Below are 22,584 nucleotides of genomic sequence, written 5' to 3' on the forward strand. Positions count from 1 at the left end.
CCAATACAAAATTTTATTATCTTGATTTGAATTGTATAAATAATAAGTACAAAGAAATTGTCATTTAATTAAATACATTGTATTCCTTCAATTTTTCTTAATGTATTGCTTGAAGTTTTACGTTTGTCAGCGTACTACTTTGACCATCAATATCTTTAATTAGATATTAATAAAAATTATTTTAAGAAAATATTAAATATACGTGGTGTTTGCTGATGATTGACTCAAAGTATGTGTGGTGTTGAACCAAAATTTCATGACAAAGGATTCCTAATGGAAGAGTTGTATGGCAATGTAGGTGTGTGTGTGAAAGTGATACTAAAGTTTGGTTGCCAGACTATGGCTATGGAAAAGATTTTAAAAGAGTCAAACGATAATGATTGTTTAGGTTGAGTAAGCTTAATAATAGGGCGCTGATATTGCCAAGGCAAAAGAGACACTTCCAAGACAAATTATCTATCCGCAACCCGTAATTTTTAAGGATCTAAATATGTCAAACTTATTTATTCAATAAAATGCTTTGTAATATTTGGTTGCCTTTAATATTAGTAGATAAATATTCCAATTGAAATCTCTTTAATTCAACTCCAAATACGTTTGATACATCTTCAAGGAGTTCTTCATTCACGATTGATACTGTGTACTAAACAAAACTAACATGTATGCACATTTTCTTCCATCATTATATGATTATCAATAATCTGCCAAAGAAATAAGTAAATAATTAAGATGCAATATTTAAAAACCTTTGTCTACTTAAAAAAACAATTGAAACCAATTCTTAAGAATGTCCAGCAACTAGATTTTAAAAATTTGAGAATTAAAGTATCCCACGTATACAGACATAGTGCTATTTTTTATAACCAAAAAAAAAAAAAAAACAAAAAAAAAACAAAAAAAAAAACATTAATGTAAATTTTTTATACCAAAATTTGTTTTCATAGTAAATTTAATAATAAAGGTACGTAGAACATCAATACGTTTTAAGTTGACATGAAAACACCTTTACAAACTAATAAAGGGCTTGATAAATAAATGAAATTTACTATTAAAACAAATTTAGAGGTAGCTAATACTTGTAAAGCTTTGATAATGGTGTCTCTTCCAATAAAACGTCAATTTTAGTGATTGTAAGAAGATTATACGTATGAGTGCATCCTCTGAAATTTTTCTTCTCAAAGGTGTTGATAAATAAATTGTGTGGAAAAATAACACCCAAGGGAAAGGATTGAAAGGTTCAGCTTCTGCTTATTGAAATAAGTTCTGTAAGAATTGCAGCTTCTCAACACATAACAATATTTTTGCATTTTCCCCATAATTGCAGGCTTGCAGGGTAAAAACCAAAGACAAATCTAGTAAGCATAACTTCTAGCATCAGAACAGCTGAAGTTGAATCTTCAGTTACTGAACTCCCACGATTCACTACAACATTAAAGGTCCCCTATCCTGATCTCATTTATCAGGGTAACAAAAACTTCAGATCAGATGTTTAAAACATCTATCTTATTGGCATATAAGAATACAACATTATTCTCTTCGTTATACATTTAACTCTACCGCTTGGAGTGCCAATACACGCCCTTAAGATTTTGAGACCTCATGAATAGCATTTGCCAAATATTCGACATTCTTTGTTGTAACACCAGCCATACTGCACCGTCAGATAAAAGGCATAAGATAGAGCTAACATTTGCCACAAAGAACTAGCAAAGGTAGCTGGAAAAAACTGATTGTAAAACAGTATTACCTGATACGGCCATTACGGGTCAAGTATATATGGAATTCACTGGTCAATCGATCAACCTGCTCAGGTGCCAACCCACTATAGCAGAACATACCAATCTGTTCATCCAAATAATAGGTTTATGAAATATTCTGACCGATGAGACATGTTTAATAACATAATTAAATGCATCATTTTTGCTGATTTCAAGTGCACAACTTTTTCTACCTGTTTAGTGATGTGTTCCCACGATAATGGTGACCCCAACTTCTCAATATTTTCACGTAAAGCTGTTCTCATTCCAATTATACGATCTGCCATGACCTGAAATTCATTTTATTAAATGACTTGATTGCAATTAAATTCACAGAATGAAATTCTTCATGATGATGGCATGAAAAGAACATGGGGTATATGGTACAAGATATCTCATATTGGAATTCTCCTTTAGTAACCTGTGCTAACAACATATGTGTATATAATCAATCCATCCTCTCTTACCAAGATGTGCGTGAGTGGGTGGGTGTGTAGAGAAAGAAGCATAATTTGAACAAGACATAAGAAATGTAACATTTCATGCATGCAAGCAGCAGCTTAGAAATGAGCTAGCTTCATTGATCTAACTGAAGTGTTTAGTCCCCTCTCCCCAAGTTCGTATGGGCAAAAAAGCCCCACATGCAACTAAAATACTAGATTTGAATTTAATGCACGATTTCATTATGTGCAAATTTTCTTTAGGCGTCACCTAATTCCTCAATACAAATTACCTTTTATGTTTCTTTAAAGTCCCGTTTTCAATTCCATTCCATCCCTAGCTATCAGATTTACAGCAAGGTGTAAAGGCCCTACACGCAACTAAAATACTAGGTTTGATGCGCACTTTCAATTTGTTTAAATTTGTATTAACTAGGCATCACCTAATTCCTGAACACAAACTTTATTTAAGTTTGGTTAAAAGTATTGTTTCCCTTTCCATTCCATCCCTAACCTAGATGGGAAGATCCTAAATTCTAATGTATTCAAATATTTTGTCCCAGCTTATTTTATAAAAACTCATTTTGTCTTGGAAAATATATATATATATATATATATATATATATATATATCGAGCAAATAAACGTATTTTGGTTGAAATACACTTAGTGTCGTATGAAATAGTCCGAGACGATTTTATCTCTAAACCATTCTGCAACTTTTTTCCTGAAATAAGTCAAAATAAGTTTAACACGACATGGCCCTAATGCTCTAACAGGTAATTAAATTTCATCCCCTCAATGTTACTCTTATTTTCCAAGTGCATGGTCTCTCATCTCTTTAAACTGATACTGCCATAAATGCCATTCACCCCAAGTAGAGCTGTCAAAAGCTGACCCGACCCGAAATACCGACACGGACTCGATTATTAACTGACTCATCTGAACCAGAAAAAATGGTGACCCAAACCTGATCTGACCCGACCTAAAACCAACCCTAGACCCGAATTGACCCGAGTATGTGAGACCCAAACCCGAACATGAACCGACCCAGAGATGACTCGATCCGAATGCAACCCGTAAATTATTGACTTGAACCAAACCTGACTTGAACCGAAATTGACCTAAACCTGTTTTAACCCATCAAAACCCGAATTTAACCCAACTTGTTGCTAACCTTGACCTGAATTCAACCCGACCCGTTCCTAACCCGATCCGAATTTAACCCGACCTGTTACAAACCCGACCCGAAATCAACCCGACCCATTCCTAACTCGACCCAAATCAACTAACTTGTTATTGACACGGCCTGAATTTTACCCGACCTATTACTAACCCGACCCAAAAATTTAACCCGATCTATTACTAACCCAACTCGAAATCAACACGACTGGTTATTGACCTGACCTAAATTCAAGGCAAATTGTTCCTGACCCGATTTCAAATCACCTTAAAATGCAATTTAGACCGCCTAATTATTGTTGATCAAACCATTTTGTCTAGGGAGACCAAGTCGGTCCAGGCCAGCAAAAGAAAAGAAAGAAGCATCATCCCCAAATTTAAGAGTAAAATATAGTATATATTTGTTGTATGGTTAAAGGAGATAATTATCTTCCTAAATTATAGACTACAGTTCCCTCGTATGTTGCCATACATATTACAGTCAAAGGAAATAATTAGCTTGATAGAAATGATAATTATCTATTTATAGTTAGTTGAACCCGAATATGACCCGACTTGGAAATGACCTGACCTGATTGTAACCCGCAAATTATTGACTTGAACATAACCTGACTTGAACTCGAGAATGACCTGACTTGGAAATAACCTAACCTGATTATAACTCGCAAATTATTGACTTGAACCGAACCCGACTTGAACCCAAGAATGACCCGACCTGATTTTAACCCGCAAATTATTGACTTGAATCGAACCCGACTCAAACTTGAGAATGACCCGACCTGATTCTAACCTGCAAATTACTGACTTAAACTGAACCCGACTCGAACCCGAGAATCACCCTAACCCGTTTTAATCCAAATTAAACCCGGCCTATTGTTCACCCGACCCAAATGTAACCTGTTATTAACCCGACCTTTACCTAACCCAAACCCGATAAAATGTATGACCCGACTCAAGCATGACCCAACCCGAACCCGACCCGCATAGGTTACGGCATTAACCTGAATTGACCCGACCCACTCTTATCCGACCCGTTTACCCGAATTGAAAGCTCTAACCCCAAGTATTAAAAATACAATGTGACTTACATGCATTGACATTCAAGTAACCAGTAAAGATATAATGCAAAATTTGTGAACAAAACAACCAATCAAGTAGCCTAGGCATTCCTTACCTTAACTTCCTTGAGCCACGTATTTTTTAGATCTGGATCACTAAGAATAATTGAAACAAGAAGGGCACCGTGAACAGGGGGATTGCTGTACATAGGTCTTGCGATTTGTTGCAATCGAGTTTTTACTGCCACAGCTTGTTTCTCGTCTTCACAAAGTACACTGCAGAATTGGGATCAGAAAAGAAGTCAGAGAAAAAGAATAAGTCTACATGAAGTTCACATGGTACATCACAAATCAGATACTCACTATGGAGATCAAGTTAGGTGCTTTCCCTGTTTCAACATTTTGTTTCAATATATACATGCATTGCCTAGCAGTCGGATTTTTCATCATGTCTTGCAGTTGGAGTTTTTAACATGATATCTGGAAGACAGCAAATGAAGACCCATACAGATGATTGGTAAACCTATGATATTATCAACTTAGACAAGAGCACAGCAACCTAGTATATTTTCAGTTGCTTTTAAAATGACTTGGTTGGAAGGGCTTAGAAAGGATATGAAGCATATGGATTTAAGTGAGAACGAGGTATTTGATCCTCAGGGATGGAGGAGGATGATTTTTGTGGATGACTATACGGAATAATCACTTTTGGTTTATGTAGCCGACCCCACTTATGGGATTAAGGTTTAATTGATTTGCTAATACCCCCATAACCCATATCCCTCAGTGTTGAGTCTTCTATAACATTTTTTTTCCTTAATTTTGGCAGAGAACAATATTAAAAGAAAAGGTTAATTTTGGCAGTGAATCCAACTTATCTTTTTTTTTTTTTCCATCTTTCCAAAATTCCAACCATCTCCAATGGTGAGACTCAAGTTTTAGTATTGAAACACAAAATGAGTTGTTTTTTACCTCAAATGGTGATACCATACCCACTTCTTAATTTAGCAACTCATGTGAAGTCTAATTTCCCAATGGTGAGACTCTCTTAAAATATACAAATGTCACTTTCAATTTATGACCTACTAAATCCATTTCTTTTTTTAATATCAAATATTTTAAGATTAAAAAACAAAAAAAAAAAAGGGTAAAAATAAAGTAAATTACAAAATATATTAGAATATTGACAAGGGCCCCACAATTTTTGTCGAGAATCTAAACTTAGCAACTTTCTTTTAGAGTTGCTAAGTTTAGATACAACTTATTGGTATACATTCCAAAAAATACTCTCTCTCTCTTAAAAATACTCACATGAGTCTCACCATTAGAGAGGGTCTAATATTGTCTTCTTCCGGCCTTAAAAATTTAAATGACTAACCTACAAATCCTTTTCTCCTATATCCTTGAACTTCAGTATCTAACTCCACAAACTAATTTGCCAACATTGGCTAAAATCATCTGAACCATTTCAACTTCTCTTTCCTTTGTAAGACATAGCCATGTTCACTTAAAAATACTCTATCTCTCTTAAAAATACTCACATGAGTTTCACCATTAGAGAGGATCTAATATTGTCTTCTTCCGGCCTTAAAAATTTAAATGACTAACCTACAAATCCTTTTCTCCTATATCCTTGAACTTCAGTATCTAACTCCACAAACTAATTTGCCAACATTGGCTAAAATCATCTGAACCATTTCAACTTCTCTTTCCTTGGTAAGACATAGCCATGTTCACTATCCAGCCCTCATTTAAAAGATTTGCTTGAACATCTGCCTTGAGAAGTAGCTTCTTGATCAAAATCAAAATCATTCCATCCTCTCTAATGCTTTCTCCATATCCCATCATAGTTCCCACACTAAATCAGATCCAAATAAGTAAAAATTTGTATGAAAATGTCCAGGAATTTACTATAATCAGTCACAGAGAAACTTAAAAAAGCATGGCTATTGGCCTCTCCCAACTTTAATTGCTCGGGTAAGGTAAAGCAAAGATTTGATGTTATCAATGTTTATCATAGGGATGAGAGGAGAGAAAGCTTATTTTATCCCTTTGATTCCTGCCAAGTGATGCTTTTGCAAAAGACTGGGTTCGAAAAAGAGGAAGAATAAAAATAGGGTGATTCAGAAGGGTAAAACAGTCAATTCAATGAAGATATTAAGTTGTGTACAGAGTCCTGGGCATTGTTAATATTCCAAATGACTAAGGTGTCACTTGAATTTCAAAACTTCCGGTCTACTAAGACATTGTTTAGAGAATAAAATTGCCAAAGCAAATTTCTCATCGAGAAAAGAGCCATAAGCCATATGGACAAGGGTCGTATTGATTCACTCATTTCCATTTTAACATATCAATTCTATAACTATAAATGACTAATAAGCACAGATTCATAAAGCACAACAGAGAAAAGCATAACTAGACGGAGAAATTGATCAGAGTATGTAAACAATCACCTAAGACAGCCTACTCTCTGACCATAAAGACCCATATTTTTTGCGAAGGATTGAGAAATTCCAAGTAAATGACCATCTTGTAGAAAAATCCTGATGGCCTTTGCATCTTTTTCTGGGTCACCACTAGCAAACCCCTGATAGGCCATGTCAAAGAAGGGAAAGTGCCCTTTATCCTGGAAATAGTCCACAAGATTTATGATAATGCAATAGGAAAAGGGAGTAATTATGTAAAAAATATACAAAGAAAGAGGTCAGTAAATTTCTTGCCTTAATCAGTTGCGAAATCTCTTTCCACTCTTCCTCTGTAGGATCAACCCCAGTAGGATTGTGAGCACATGCATGAAGCAAAAAGAAAGATCCTTTTGGAGCATTCTGAAAATTCAGAGTTATAGTGAAGGAGTGTTAGCGTTTAGCTTTAGCAACAAGTATCAATTCTTTTAGTGAAGAAAGGATGATGTTTCCAGCTTCATATACCTTAATGTCATCCATCATTCCTGAAAAATCTAATCCCTTTGATTCTGGGTGATAATAATGGTATGTTTTCTGTGAGACGTTTGCATCCCTCCAGATGTTATGATGGCTGTTCAAATATAGGATAATAAATACATTAATCTGACGGTGTATTGAGAAACAACTCAAATATGCACATCATTTTTTTTTTTTTTTTTTTTTTTTTTTTTTTTTTTTTTTTTTTTTTGTGGAGCAGGGGAGCTGAACTCACTTGGCCCAGGTTGGAACAGGAATGTAAATTTCAGATTCAGGTTGATAACGTTTCTGAAAGTCAGCAAAAAGTCGACATGCTCCAGTACCCGAAAGAGCCTGCACTGCTGCAATCCGTTTATCTTTTATAAATTCAGAATCTTCACCATAAGCAAGCTTCAATGTTTCCTCAACCATGTGGTTACTTCCACCCATTGGAAGATACTCCCTGTCAACCACAAAAAATGGGGTGAATTCATTTAAGAGTCAGTGATGTATGGTACTTAACATTTTAAGATAGTTCACAAGAAACAAATGAATACATGCCTCTTAGAAAGTCCAAAAGCCTACTACAAAGCATGATAGTATAATACTGTCCAAATGAAAGTATAAGAGGAGGCAGTCAATGGATCTGCAATATTTTCTTAGATATTTAGTGAAAAGACTTAATGTAATCAATTCATGAGCCAGAACAGAAAATTAAATGTTGGCATGCAACCATACTAAGCCATGAATTAAACTACTGCAAATTTTCATTCAAACAATAGCAGTCATATTTTGGAGAGACGAACGATTTGCTCAACAGTTGAGAAAGCTGGCCTTTTTTTTTTTTTAATACACTGGCAGGCTTGCTCAAGGTCTCTCATGTAAACTTGTTTGTAACACCCCCAAATTACTCTCTAATATTAACAATAATAATCCAACTTTAGGGAGTAACATGAGAGTATTACCGCCACGTGATTACGCAAGGCTTAACAGAGTTTTGCAGCGGAAAACAGTACTTGTCTTTTATTAATAATAATAGTAATAAAAATAGTTTGATACACTTTCAAAGTAGCTACACCACTAATACTACGTTTACTAAATTAAACTAGGTGATCACCGCCCATTATTCCCAATGCAGCATATAGTTCACGTTGTCCGATCGCCATCACCTATCTACTTATCAAAATGATAAGTAGGGCCAAAATGCTAAGTACATACAAATGCTAGACATGTAAAATCAATTTAATTAATTAAACATGCTTTCGAAGATATTTAACTTTAATAAATCATATTTATCCAAACCATTCCTGAATAGAAATTCATGTATAAAAACTTGTCAAAAGAACCAATTTCTGAAATAACCAACTTTCCAAAGATAATTCCGAATAGGATGGATCATTCCATATTTTCATAAATCATTTTCCCACCTAAGTGTGCACACCCCCCAAGCTAGTAACTCCTTTACATAGTGCTATCAAGGGGAAAGACTAGGTCATACAAAGTCCATAGTCTTCAACTTACTCCGCGTAGTGGGAGTTAAAAATCCAAAGATCCGATAAATAACTTTCCAATATCCCATACTCGGGATAAATTAAAACAATAAAACTTCCTTGAATATCAATACAAGTTTATAATCAACCATATAAAATATTTTAACATTTGAGATTAAACGATTAAAACATGTTTCACCAAAATATATTTCACTATTATTTAAACATGGTTCGAAATCACTTAACATGTAAAACACGTTGCATATAAAAGCCACTTTTTAAAAGATCTAGCCACGTGTACGTACCTTGATCCTTGCACACAAGTACGGAACTCCTAATTTCAAACCCGAAATTCCTCCTATAACAAACCAATAATCCTAATCAAATACTTTTCAACCCATAGACACAAGAACTTAGATATCGACTTTGACTAGTTGTGCATGAACAATATATTATCATAACCCTTTTATAAAATTAACACTTGTATTCATGAAATTATCTTTAATAATCCGTAATAATAATATTTATAATTTAAAAGGTAGAAATAGTAGTATCATATGTACGTAGTAGTATACAACATATATGTGTAGATAGTTGTTGCTAGCTAATAATAATAATAATAATAATAATAAGGAGTAGTAGTAGAAGTACGTGAAAGTGAGAGTAAGTAGTAGTAGTGTAGTAGTAGTAGTAGTAATATTACTAGTAGTAGTAATAATCTTATTAATAATTATAATAGTAGGAGTTAAAGTGGTGTAATAGTAGTAGTAATCTAGTAGTATATATATATATATATAGTAGTATATAGGAGGGACTTACGGTAGAAACAAGAGGGAAAGGAGGTGGCAGCAAGGTTGACGCAAGGTGGTGTCGTGGTGGCTCACGACCAAAAGGAAATGGAAGAAAGGAGGATATGAGGAGGTAATAAAGGAGGAGAAGGAATAAGGAGTAAGAATGCCTTACTTCCATGGCTATTTATAGCCTCCAAAAACTTCCATCATCAATGTTGCCATAAAGGAGATGGATGGTGATTGGGTGGTTTACTTGGACTTTGAGTGTTGACTTTGACCATTTACTTGGACTTTGACTATGGAGTAAGAAGTAGATGAGTGGTAGTTGGGTAAATTTGACCCGGAAATAAGTGTTTGACGGGGGATTTCGGGCATAATACTAAAGGTTAAAAATCCGATTTTTGGTTATGACAAATTTTAACATGACTCGTATAATTAAAATCATTATAAAATATAGGTATAAAATTATCATATAAATATTTTGTATGATAAAATATTTCGGAAAATCCATTTTTTTTTAGTCACTTGAAAATACGGGGTATTACAGTCTACCCCCCTTAAAAGAAGTTTCGACCTCGAAACTTAAGTTGAAAATAAGTAAAATTATTTGAATTGTTCAAATTGACTCATGCACAACCTACAATGACTTGGAACGACTCAAACTACGACTTAGGTATAACACATAACAACTCAAAATGACTCAAAACTAACAAAAAAGGGCAAAAGCGCGAAACTCTATAGCATTCTACCCCCCTTAAAAGGAGTTACGCCCCCGTAACTCGACTACTGACCTCAGAAAACAACTCTGGATATCTTTTCCTCATATCTGCTTCGGCTTCCCAAGTAGCTTCCTCGGTTTATGGTTTGACCATAAAACCTTGACTATCTTAACATCCTTGTTTCTAGTGCTTCTTACTTTACTATCAAAAATCTTCACAGGTCTTCCCTCTTAAGTCAAGTTCTCAGATGATTTCCGACTGTAAAACATGGGAAACATCTGGTATGTACTTCCGAATTTGGCTCACATAGAACACATTGTGAACTCTTCATTAGGCAAATCCAACTTGTATGCTACCTTTCCCACCTTTTGGATGATCTCGTACGGTCCAATGTACTTCGGGCTTAACTTCCCTCTCTTCCCGAACCTCATTACTCCCTTCATCGGAGATATTTTCAATAAAACTTTCTCACTTACTTTGTATTCCTCATCCCTCCTCTTCAAATCAGCATAGCTCTTTTGACGATCTTGTGCGGCTTTTATTTTCTCCTGAATCATCTTTACTTGTTTCACCGTCTCTTCAATCATTTCTGTCCCAAGTGTAACAATCTCGCTTATGTCGTTCCAACATATTGGGCTTCTACACTTCCGCCCATACAAAGCTTCAAATGGCGCCATCCCAATACTTGCATGATAACTGTTGTTGTAGGAGAATTCTATCAAGTCTAAATGGTCTTCTCTCGAACCCCTGATACTCCATAACACATGATCTCAACATGTCTTCTAATGTCTGTATTGTTCTCTGTGAATGCAGTGCTCATCAACAACTTAGTCCCCATAGCCTTTTGTAAACTCTGCCAGAAGTTGGATAAGAACCTTGAGTCTCTATCCGAGATGATATCCTTCGGCACACCATGGTATTTCACCACAAATTTCACATACGCTCTTCCCAATTGATCCATCGACCACGTACTCCTCATGGGTATGAACGTTGCACACTTCGTTAATCGATCCACTATGACCCAAATTGTATCATTTCCTGCTCGAGTCTTCGGCAAAGCTCCTACGAAATCCATAGAGATCGAATCCCACTTCCAACTAGGCACCTCCAAGGATTGAACTTTTTCTTGGGGTCTCTTGTGCTCGATCTTGACCTTTTGACAAGTCAAACATCTAGCCACAAATTCTGCCACTTCCCTTTTCATATTCGGCCACCGGAATTTCTTTTTCATGTCCTTATACAACTTATCCCCTCCGGGATGCATTGAATAAGGAGAACTGTAAGCTTCCTCCATCAACCTTTGCTTCAAATCACCTCGATTATGTGGAACACACCATCTCCCTTTAAACCTCATGCTTCCATCATCGGCTATTGCAAAGTCCAATATTTGCCCTTCCTCGATCTTTTCTTTAATCTTGTTCAACTTCTCGTCCCCAGGCTGACTTTCTCGAATCTCATCATAAATCGATGGTTTGCTCAACAAGGCACCCAAAATTTTCTTTACCTTTCCTTGTTCCAATACCTCCAAATTCATCTTTTGGAACTCCACACATAATCGATCGGGTAGGATCATCGCGTTAACTACATGACTTGACTTCCTACTTAATGCATCAGCTACAACATTCGCTTTCCCTTCATGATATTGAATCTCCAAGTCGTAATCCTTAATCAACTCCAACCATCGCCATTGTCTCATGTTCAACTCCTTTTGAGTGAATATGTACTTCAAACTCTTGTGATCGGTGAAAATCCTACATGTCACTCCATACAAGTAGTGTCTCCAAATCTTCAATGCAAACACAATTGCGGCTAACTCCAAGTCATGGGTCGGGTAATTCACCTCATAAGGCTTCAATTGTCTCGAGGCATAAGCAATCACCTTTCGATTTTGCATCTAACACACAACCTAACCCAAACTTTGACGCATCACTATACACCTCATATTGCTCACTTCCATCAGGCAGGCTAACACAGGTGCCATAGTCAACTTCTCTTTTAATGTCTGGAAAGCCTTCTCACACTCTGGAGTCCACTCATACTTACATTCTTTCCTCATTAAGCTCGTCATAGGCCTTGCAATTCTCGAGAAATCCTTAACAAATCTTCTATAGTAACCTGCTAACCCAAGAAAACTCCGAACATCTGACACACTCCTCGGGGTCGGCCATTCACTTACAGCCTTTACCTTTGCTGGGTCCACCGATACTCCTTCCTTAGAAATCACATGACCTAGGTAAGCTACCTCTTCCAACCAAAACTCGCACTTTGAGAGTTTGGCATATAATTGATGCTCCCTTAAGGTTGCCAATACCGCCCTCAAATGGTCCTCATGCTCATCTCGATCCTTCGAGTACACCAAAATATTATCGATAAACACCACTACAAACTTGTCCAAGTATGGCCTAAAAATTCGATGCATTAAATCCATAAAAACAGCAGGCGCATTGGTTAACCCAAATGGCATTACAGTGAATTCATAATGACCATAACGAGTCCTAAAAGCACTTTTTGCAATGTCCGACTCTGCTATCCTCAACGATGATACCCCGACCTCAAATCAATTTTCGAAAATATTCCCGCCCCTTTTAACTGGTCGAACCAATCCTAGGTAGAGGGTACTTATTTTTCACTGTCACATTGTTCAACTCTCGGTAATCTATACATAGCCTCAAGTTTCCATCCTTCTTCTTTACGAACAACACCGGTGCACCCCATGGTGATGAACTCGGTCGAATGTATCCTTTCTCCAGTCGTCTAACTGGGTCTTCAACTCTTTCATCTCATCCGGGGCCATCCTATATGGAGCCTTTGAAATAGGTCCTGTCCCGGGCACTAAGTCTATAGTAAACTCAACATCCCTCATAGGTGGCATCCCTGGAATTTCTACGGGGAAAACGTCAAGAAATTCATTTACTACTGGAATATTTTTCCCATCATCTCTACCTCCTTCTTTTATCCTTTGGACGCTACACAAATACAGTGGATGTCCCTTTGCTACACACTTCTTAAGTTGCAAAGCAGATATGATTTTTAACCCTGATTTCTTTCCCTCCCTTCGATAGGTTACCCTAACTTTGCCCGGGCCAGACAACGTGACCTTTTGGGCCTCGCAATCAATTTGGGCCTTGTACTTGCCCAACCAGTCCATCCCCAAAATAACATCGAGATCTTGTAAGTCAAGCTCGATTAAGTGTGACGGAAACTCTACATTTGAAATAACAAGAGGTACACTCTGATGCATTTTAGTGCAACTCATCACTTCCCCTGATGGGATAGCAATATCTAAGGAAACAGACACCGGACTCTCTAACTTGAGTCTATCTACTAAAGTTCTAGAAATAAAAGAGTGAGACGCCCCTGAATCAAACAAGACTTTAGTAGACATAGAACAAATAAAGAAATTGCCAATGACCATATCAGAAGCAGTTGCAGCCTCACGGCGGTTCATCACGAACACACGACCCTTGGGAGTGGCTCCACTGTTGATGTTGGATCCAGGCTTAGGATTGAATCCGCTAGGCTGAATTGGCTTGGGTTGGTTCTTCTCATCTTGGGGTTTACCCGATTGCTCATCTGAAACCTTCTTGTAACACTCATACTCACGGTGGCCTAGCTTTTGGCAGCAGCAGGTCACTAGGTTTCTCTCACAATCCTTTCATGGGTGGTTTTTCGCACATCTCTTGCAAAAATAGGTTCTCTTGGGTTTGTCTCCATTCCCTCGGTTCCCATTCCCTCTTTCAAAGTTACCCCTGTTGTCCCTTTTCTCATTAAAATTCCTACTCGGGTTCCCCTCAACCTTGGGTTTCTTCTAACCCCCATTGAAAGCTCCACTAGGCTTCCTCTTTTCCCCGGAATAGTTTCCCTCTAGCTCTCTCCCTTTGATCCCATAAAGATGCGCTGCCTTCCCGAAAACCTCATCTAAGGTCTCAAAAGTCACTCCTCCCAATTTCCCTTGAAGGGTTAAAGTCAAACCTTGCTCAAACCTCTGGGCCTTAAGCGCCTCAGTTGGCACTACCTCAGGTGCAAATCTCATTAACTCAATGAACTTGCTATAATACTCATTAATCGTCATGTTCCCCATTCTAAGGTTCGTAAACTCCATGCACTTCTGCTTCCTCAAATAGGCAGGGTAAAACTTCTCTCTCAAAGCTTCCTTTAATTGAGCCCACCCAAAGTTAGGATTACTCAACAAGTCATCTCTCCTTTGACTCCACCACAAATCGACTTCCTCTCTAAGATAATAAACAGCATTATTGACTTTTAATTCCTCAGGGCAATTAATAGCATCAAAAAGTTTATCAAATTCTCTCACCCAATTTTCTAAGCTCGTTGGGTCTACTTTGCCAAGGTAAGTGGGTGGTTTGGCCGCAACTATTCTTTTAAAGACTTCCCCAAAAGCGCATCAAGGTCATTATGGGCTTTTCCCTGGTTTGAGACAATACCAGCTATGTTTTCGGTTATTTTGGTTAGCCTTTTGATGACAGAGCTAACCTTGGAACTACTCCCTTTCTTAATTCGTTGCCTTAGAGACATGATCCTGAATAATGTGGTAATTAGACACATGAATTTACAAACAAATTACTCATCCATCCAACAAAGACTCATAGATGTGATAACTTTACTGTTCACAAAATATCTTGAATACTAAACGCTCATCAGTTTAACTAGCAATTCTAAATTGCCATTTTAGAAGCAACTCTAAGTGATATCTCAAAATAAATCATCACAAGATTTATCATAATTTGCATACAATTATAACATACAAATTAACAAACACTTCTCCATATAATTCATCACATAATAGTGCAATTCACCTTCCAATCCATTTCCAATTTAGGAATAGTTATCAAATAATAATTTGTGAACCTTCACTAATATACCGTGGAATATAAAAATTCTCAAAAGACTATATCAATTATATGCCAAATTCTCAAAATGCGAGTTTTGGTTGGAAGAGGTAGCTTACCTAGGTCATGTGAATTCTAAGGAAGGAGTATCGGTGGACCCAGCAAAGGTGAAGGCTGTAAGTGAATGGCCGACCCCGAGGAGTGTGTCAGATGTTCGGAGTTTTCTTGGGTTGGCAGGTTACTATAGAAGATTTGTTAAGGATTTCTCGAGAATTGCAAGGCCTATGACGAGCTTAATGAGGAAAGAATGTAAGTATGAGTGGACTCCAGAGTGTGAGAAGGCTTTCCAGACATTAAAAGAGAAGTTGACTACGGCACCTGATGGAAGTGAGCAATATGAGGTGTATAGTGATGCGTCAAAGTTTGGGTTAGGTTGTGTGTTGATGCAAAATCGAAAGGTGATTGCTTATGCCTCGAGACAATTGAAGCCTTATGAGGTGAATTACCAGACCCATGACTTGGAGTTAGCCGCAATTGAGTTTGCATTGAAGATTTGGAGACACTACTTGTATGGAGTGACATGTAGGATTTTCACCGATCACAAGAGTTTGAAGTACATATTCATTCGAAAGGAGTTGAACATGAGACAACGGCGATGGTTGGAGTTGATCAAGGATTACGACTTGGAGATTCAGTATCATGAAGGGAAAGCGAATGTTGTAGCTGATGCATTAAGTAGGAAGTCAAGTCATGCAGTTAGCGCGATGATCCTACCAAATCGATTATGTTTGGAGTTCCAAAAGATGAATTTGGAGGTATTGGAACAAGGAGAGGTAAAGAAAATTTTGGGTGCCTTGTTGAGCAAACCATCGATTTATGATGAGATTCGAGAAAGTCAGCCTGGGGACGAGAAGTTGAACAAGATTAAAGAAAAGATCGAGGAAGGGCAAATATTGGACTTTGCAATAGCCAATGATGGAAGCATGAGGTTTAAAGGGAGATGGTGTGTTCCACATAATCGAGGTGATTTGAAGCAAAGGTTGATGGAGGAAGCTCACAGTTCTCTTTATTCAATGCATCCCGGAGGGGATAAGTTGTATAAGGACATGAAAAAGAAATTCTGGTGGCCGAATATGAAAAGGGAAGTGGCAGAATTTGTGGCTAGATGTTTGACTTGTCAAAAGGTCAAGATCGAGCACAAGAGACCCCAAGGAAAAGTTCAATCCTTGGAGGTGCCTAGTTGAAAGTGGGATTCGATCTCTATGGATTTCGTAGAAGCTTTGCCGAAGACTCGACAGGAAATGATACAATTTGGGTCATAGTGGATCGATTAACGAAGTGTGCAACGTTCATACCCATGAGGAGTACATGGTCGATGGATCAATTGGGAAGAGCGTATGTGAAATTTGTGGTGAAATACCATGGAGTGCCGAAGGATATCATCTCGGATAGAGACTCAAGGTTCTTATCCAACTTCTGGCAGAGTTTACAAAAGGCTATGGAGACTAAGTTGTAAATGAGCACTGCATTCCACCCCATAACCGATGGTCATACAGAGAGACCAATACAGACATTAGAAGACATGTTGAGATCATGTGTTATGGAGTATCAGGGTTCGTGGGAAGACCATTTAGACTTGATAGAATTCTCCTACAACAACAGTTATCATGCAAGTATTGGGATGGCGCCATTTGAAGCTTTGTATGGGCGGAAGTGTAGAAGCCCAATATGTTGGAACGACATAAGCGAGACTGTTACACTTGGGCCAGAAATGATTGAAGAGACGTTGAAACAAGTAAAGATGATTCAGGAGAAGATAAAAGCCGCACAAGATCGTCAAAAGAGCTATGCTGATTTGAAGAGAAGGGATGAGGAATACAAAGTATGTGAGAAAGTTTTATTGAAAATATCTCCGATGAAGGGAGTAATGAGGTTCGGGAAGAGAGGGAATTTAAGCCCGAAGTACATTGGACCGTACGAGATCATCAAAAAGGTGGGAAAGGTAGCATACAAGTTGGATTTGCCTAATGAGCTAGAAAGAGTTCACAATGTGTTCCATGTGAGCCAAATTCGCAAGTACATACCAGATGTTTCTCATGTTTTACAGTCGGAAACCATCGAGAACTTGACTTAAGAGGGAAGACCTGTGAAGATTTTGGATAGTAAAGTAAGGTTTTATAGTCAAACCATAAAACCGAGGAAGCTACTTGGGAAGCCGAAGCAGATATGAGGAAAAGATATCCAGAGTTGTTTTCTGAGGTCAGTAGTCGAGTTACGGGGGCGTAACTCCTTTTAAGGGGGGTAGAATGCGATAGAGTTTCGCGCTTTTGCCCTTTTTTTGTTAGTTTTGAGTTGTTATGTGTTATACCTAAGTCGTAGTTTGAGTCGTTCCAAGTCATTGTAGGTTGTGTATGAGTCAATTTGAACAATTCAAATAATTTTACTTATTTTTAACTTAAGTTTCGAGGTCGAAACTTCTTTTAAGAGGGGTAGACTGTAATACCCCGTATTTTCAAGTGACTAAAAAAAATTGATTTCCCGAATTATTTTATCATACAAAATATTTATATGATAATTTCATACCTATATTTTATAATGATTTTAATTATACGAGTCATGTTAAAATTTGTCATAACCAAAAATCGGATTTTTAACATTTAGTATTATGCCCGAAATTCCGAGTCAAACACTTATTTCCGGGTCAAATTTACCCAACTACCACTCATCTACTTCTTACTCCATAGTCAAAGTCCAAGTCAATGGTCAAAGTCAACACTCAAAGTCAAAGTCCAAGTAAACCACCCAATCACCATCCATCTCCTTTATGGCAACATTGATGATGGAAGTTTTTGGAGGCTATAAATAGCCATGGAAGTAAGGCATTCTCACTCCATATTCCTTCTCCTCCTTTATTACCTCCTCATATCCTCCTTTCTTCCATTTCCTTTTGGTCGTGAGCCACCACGACACCACCTTGCGTCCACCTTGCTGCCACCTCCTTTCCCTCTTGTTTCTACCGTAAGTCCAATTACACCACTTTAACTCCTACTATTATAATTATTAATAAGATTATTACTACTACTAGTAATATTACTACTACTACTACACTACTACTACTTACTCTCACTTTCACGTACTACTACTACTACTCCTTATTATTATTATTATTATTATTAGCTAGCAACAACTATCTACACATATATGTTGTATACTACTACGTACATATGATACTACTATTTCTACCTTTTAAATTATAAATATTATTATTACGGATTATTAAAGATAATTTCATGAATACAAGTGTTAATTTTATAAAAGGGTTATGATAATATATTGTTCATGCACAACTAGTCAAAGTCGATAATATAAGTTCTTGTGTCTATGGGTTGAAAAGTATTTGATTAGGATTATTGGTTTGTTATAGGAGGAATTTCGGGTTTGAAATTAGGAGTTCCGTACTTGTGTGCAAGGATCAAGGTACGTACACGTGGCTAGATCTTTTAAAAAGTGGCTTTTATATGCAACGTGTTTTACATGTTAAGTGATTTCGAACTATATTTAAATAATAGTGAAATATATTTCGGTGAAGCATGTTTTAATCGTTTAATCTCAAATGTTAAAATATTTTATATGGTTGATTATAAACTTGTATTGATATTCAAGGAAGTTTTATTGTTTTAATTTATCCCGAGTATGGGATATTGGAAAGTTATTTATCAGGATTTATTGGATCTTTGGATTTTTAACTCCCACTACGCGGAGTAAGTTGAAGACTATGGACTTTGTATAACCTAGTCTTTCCCCTTGATAGCACTATGTAAAGGAGTTACTAGCTTGGAGGGTGTGCACACTTAGGTGGGAAAATGATTTATGAAAATATGGACTGATCCATCCTATTCGGAATTATCTTTGGAAAGTTGGTTATTTCAGAAATTGGTTCTTTTGACAAGTTTTTATACATGAATTTCTATTCATGAATGGTTTGGATAAATTATGATTTATTAAGGTTAAATCTCTTCGAAAGCATATTTAATTAATTAAATTGATTTTACATGTCTAGCATTTGTATGTACTTAGCATTTTGGCTAATACGTATTTGTTTTGTTTTGTTTTGGTTTGGCCCTACTTATCATTTTGATAAGTAGATAGGTGATGGCGATCGGACAACGTGAACTATATGCTGCATTGGGAATAATGGGCGGTAGGGGTGTTCAAAAATATCCAGTCCGAAATATCCGATCCGAAAATCCGATGATCCGATCCGAAATTTCGGATATCCGATCCGGTTTTTAAGGTTTCGGATATTTCGGATCGGATATCCGATCCGGTTTTTAAGGTTTCGGATATTTCGGATCGGATATCCGAAAAAAATTTCGAATTTTCGGATCGGATACGGATCGGATTTTGTCCGAAAATTTTAACTACCCGATCCGAAAACCCGACTATCCGATCCGAAAATTCGGATATCCGAAAATTTCGGATCGGATTCGGATCGCAATTTCTCCGATCCGAAAATTTCGGATATCCGAATTTTCGGATTAGATCGGATCGGATATCCGAAATTGAACAGCCCTAATGGGCGGTGATCACCTAGTTTAATTTAGTAAACGTAGTATTAGTGGTGTAGCTACTTTGAAAGTGTATCAAACTATTCTTATTACTATTATTATTAATAAAAGACAAGTACTGTTTTCCGCTGCAAAACTCTGTTAAGCCTTACGTAATTATGTGGCGGTAATACTCCCATGTTACTCCCTAAAGTTGGATTATTATTGTTAATATTATAGAGTAATTTGGGGGTGTTACAAAGTGTAGTTGTAGGCTTAGTTCATGTTTTTGAGTTGGTTCATTTGGGAGTACTTCATGACATAAAGCACATGTCTATAATTTGGTTAGCTTCAAATTTTGGTTAAATAAATAGAAATTAAGCAAATTGTTCAACATTACTTCAAAGTATCAATTTCATTAAAATAAAATCAAAACAAAAAGCATTCAAGGCACGATAGTCACTATGTTTGACCAAATAAGTTGAATTTATATTTCAGATAAGAGCATTTGGTTCTAAACTGAATTTCACTTCCTGGACTATTTATACGGACTTATTTTTTTGTGAAATAAGTTGAATTCAGGTTAATAAGGCCTAAATTGCCGAGGTAACATGCTCAGATTGTGTACCTTGATAGAGTTGTCACAAGGAAGTACTTTATGGAGCAAATAGTCACTGACAATTTGAAGATCATATGATTAACACTAGGAGCATGCCTGGATTGTAGGTAATGGAGGTGGGAAAAACAACGGAGAAAGAATTCTGTTTTTTTTTTTAAAAAAAATGCCTGACATGGAACTAAAATTACTAAAACTTTCTAACAAGTAATGATTTCTTGTCCAAACGAGGGTAAAAATTACTCATCCCCCTCCCCCAACCCATACGCATGTAATCTTTTCCCCCCTTAACTATTTTTCATTCTCTCTAGACATCCAGTGGTCCGTGAGTTGGTTTGCAAGGAGGTGGCGGGATAGCAGCAGTAACTTTGTGCAATCAGGCATGAAAGTGGCTTGAAGATGATTATAGGGAGATTTTATCCAAGGAATATTGCTAAACTTCAAGGATAGGAAAGATTATCCTTGTAATAATTCCTTAGCAAACTTTCACCGCTAACTGTTTCTCCCTTAATTAGTCAAGGGAATCCAGGCATGCCCTAGGTGCAATTCCTAATTTATATTCTTTATGGAGGCTAAAAAACTACTAGATTGCTTTTGCTGTATGGAGAATCCAAAAGAGGTGTAAACTAAATACGTATCTAGTACCCAACAGGCCAACACCAGATAATACAGAACAAAAAATGACAACAACAAAAAAACAATCAAATTTCTAGCATAAGTTTGAATGAAATCAAGGAGCACCTATGATGGATTACACATACCTTAAAGCAAAGTCACACAAATATCAAACCACAAAAGTAGTCAAAGTACTTCAATGGGTCAAGTTACCCGTATTGAATTGCTATACAAAAGCTTCCCTCTTATTTACGACCCTTGCTTTGTTCTTTACCAGATTCTAAAGTAGGTTTTCAATGTTTCTATCTCATTCGGAAAAAAGGGCACATTTCCACTAGTTTATCACCTTAATTTAACTAAGATCCATGGGTATTTGAAGTAACAATCAATCAATTAAAGCCTAAATCCCATAAGTGTGGTTGGCTACATAAGCTAAAAATTTGAAATAACAATGGAAATACAAAATTAAATAAACCTAATTACAAAAAATCTATTGTTGAAAGCTTACTGTATTTATACCAGCTTCAATTAAACCAAATTACTACCTCCGTTAACTTCTAGTTGCAATTTTGGAATATTTTATATCTCGTAAATAATACCCAAAGTTGCAACTAAAAGCTAATGGAGATAGTACATGTTTGTAAATCTTCAAATTACTTTCACTAACTTATCATTACAAAAAACAGTATAAGCTACCCATCCTATTAAACATCTCCCAATTATACTAATTAAAAACAAGAATTGGACAAAACTTGTTCGAGTTTCCTCGTCTAAGCTACCCCACATGCATCATAACTCCAAAAGCATCAAATAAAAACTATAACATTAATTCACATTTCATAGCAAATAAACATTTATAGATTACAAAATATTGAAATTCAAAAACAGGGGACTTACATGTTTAAATTACCAGCAATTCTAGCTTCAGCTTCTCGTACACAATTCAAAACAACAGGTTTCCCATCATCATCTCGATAAGCACCCTGAAAATTCATTCGAATAAAACCAACCCCAAAACCAAAAAAATCACAAAAATCAAATTAAATTCTGAGAAATAGCAAAAATTAAAAAAACAAATCGAACCATGTATGAATTATAAGCTAAGTAAAAAAAAAAAAAAAAACATACAACTCCAACATTGACTTTGTTGGGAGAAGGATCGGCCAAGAAAGCTTCGGTGACACCAAGAATAGGGTCTTTGGGTGCCGGATCCACGTGACCCCACCACGTCGACGACGACGACCACCGAGCTCCGGCAATCAACGGCGGAGTTCTGGAGGTGACTGCTCGTGAAATGGCGGAGGATGTGGCTCGTAGTGCTGCCGCCATTTTTGGATAAATTTGAAGGTTTTGAGAGAGAAAATGGTGGTGGATTCTAAGAAGACGATGACAAAAAATGGTGGGGTTTTTTTCAGATTTAATTTAACGGATTGTGTTGTTGGGCTTATTGTGTTGGAAAATGAGAAAGTGGGAATACTTTAATGTTTGAGTAACGATATGGAACCATCAGGTGTCGTTACGTTTTTGTTATTTATTTCCATTTTGTTTTGTAAAATTTGTTACAAATAACACCATCTTTCACCGGACTTTTATAAATAGAACGAC

General features: G+C 36.7%; 1 protein-coding gene across 1 annotated transcript; it reads right to left on the minus strand.

Moving 5' to 3' along the window:
• Positions 1 to 1,221: 1,221 nt before the first annotated feature.
• Positions 1,222 to 22,435, minus strand: LOC145559873 (aspartate aminotransferase, mitochondrial-like). Its single transcript, XM_081621153.1, has 10 exons — positions 22,108 to 22,435; positions 21,877 to 21,962; positions 7,611 to 7,817; positions 7,364 to 7,469; positions 7,157 to 7,261; positions 6,890 to 7,062; positions 4,553 to 4,712; positions 1,952 to 2,047; positions 1,748 to 1,842; positions 1,222 to 1,651 (listed from the first exon to the last, which is right to left on the minus strand). The coding sequence occupies exons 1-10, from the start codon at positions 22,306 to 22,308 to the stop codon at positions 1,582 to 1,584; spliced, it is 1,299 nt and encodes a 432-aa protein (XP_081477279.1). The 5' UTR covers positions 22,309 to 22,435; the 3' UTR covers positions 1,222 to 1,581.
• Between the last annotated feature and the right edge of the window lie 149 nt (positions 22,436 to 22,584).

Source organism: Chenopodium album, chromosome 9 (genome assembly GCF_948465745.1).
Source record: "Chenopodium album chromosome 9, dcCheAlbu1.1, whole genome shotgun sequence".
Taxonomy (NCBI): domain Eukaryota; kingdom Viridiplantae; phylum Streptophyta; class Magnoliopsida; order Caryophyllales; family Amaranthaceae; genus Chenopodium; species Chenopodium album.

Excerpts from the sequence above, each read along its gene's own strand:
- LOC145559873 (XM_081621153.1), bottom strand. The coding sequence starts at position 22,308 with ATGGCGGCAGCACTACGAGCCACATCCTCCGCCATTTCACGAGCAGTC. Across the intron at positions 7,063-7,156 it reads AGATTTCGCAACTGATTAAG|GATAAAGGGCACTTTCCCTT; the intron begins GCAAGAAATTTA and ends GACTATTTCCAG. Across the intron at positions 1,652-1,747 it reads ACCCGTAATGGCCGTATCAG|TATGGCTGGTGTTACAACAA; the intron begins GTAATACTGTTT and ends CTGACGGTGCAG.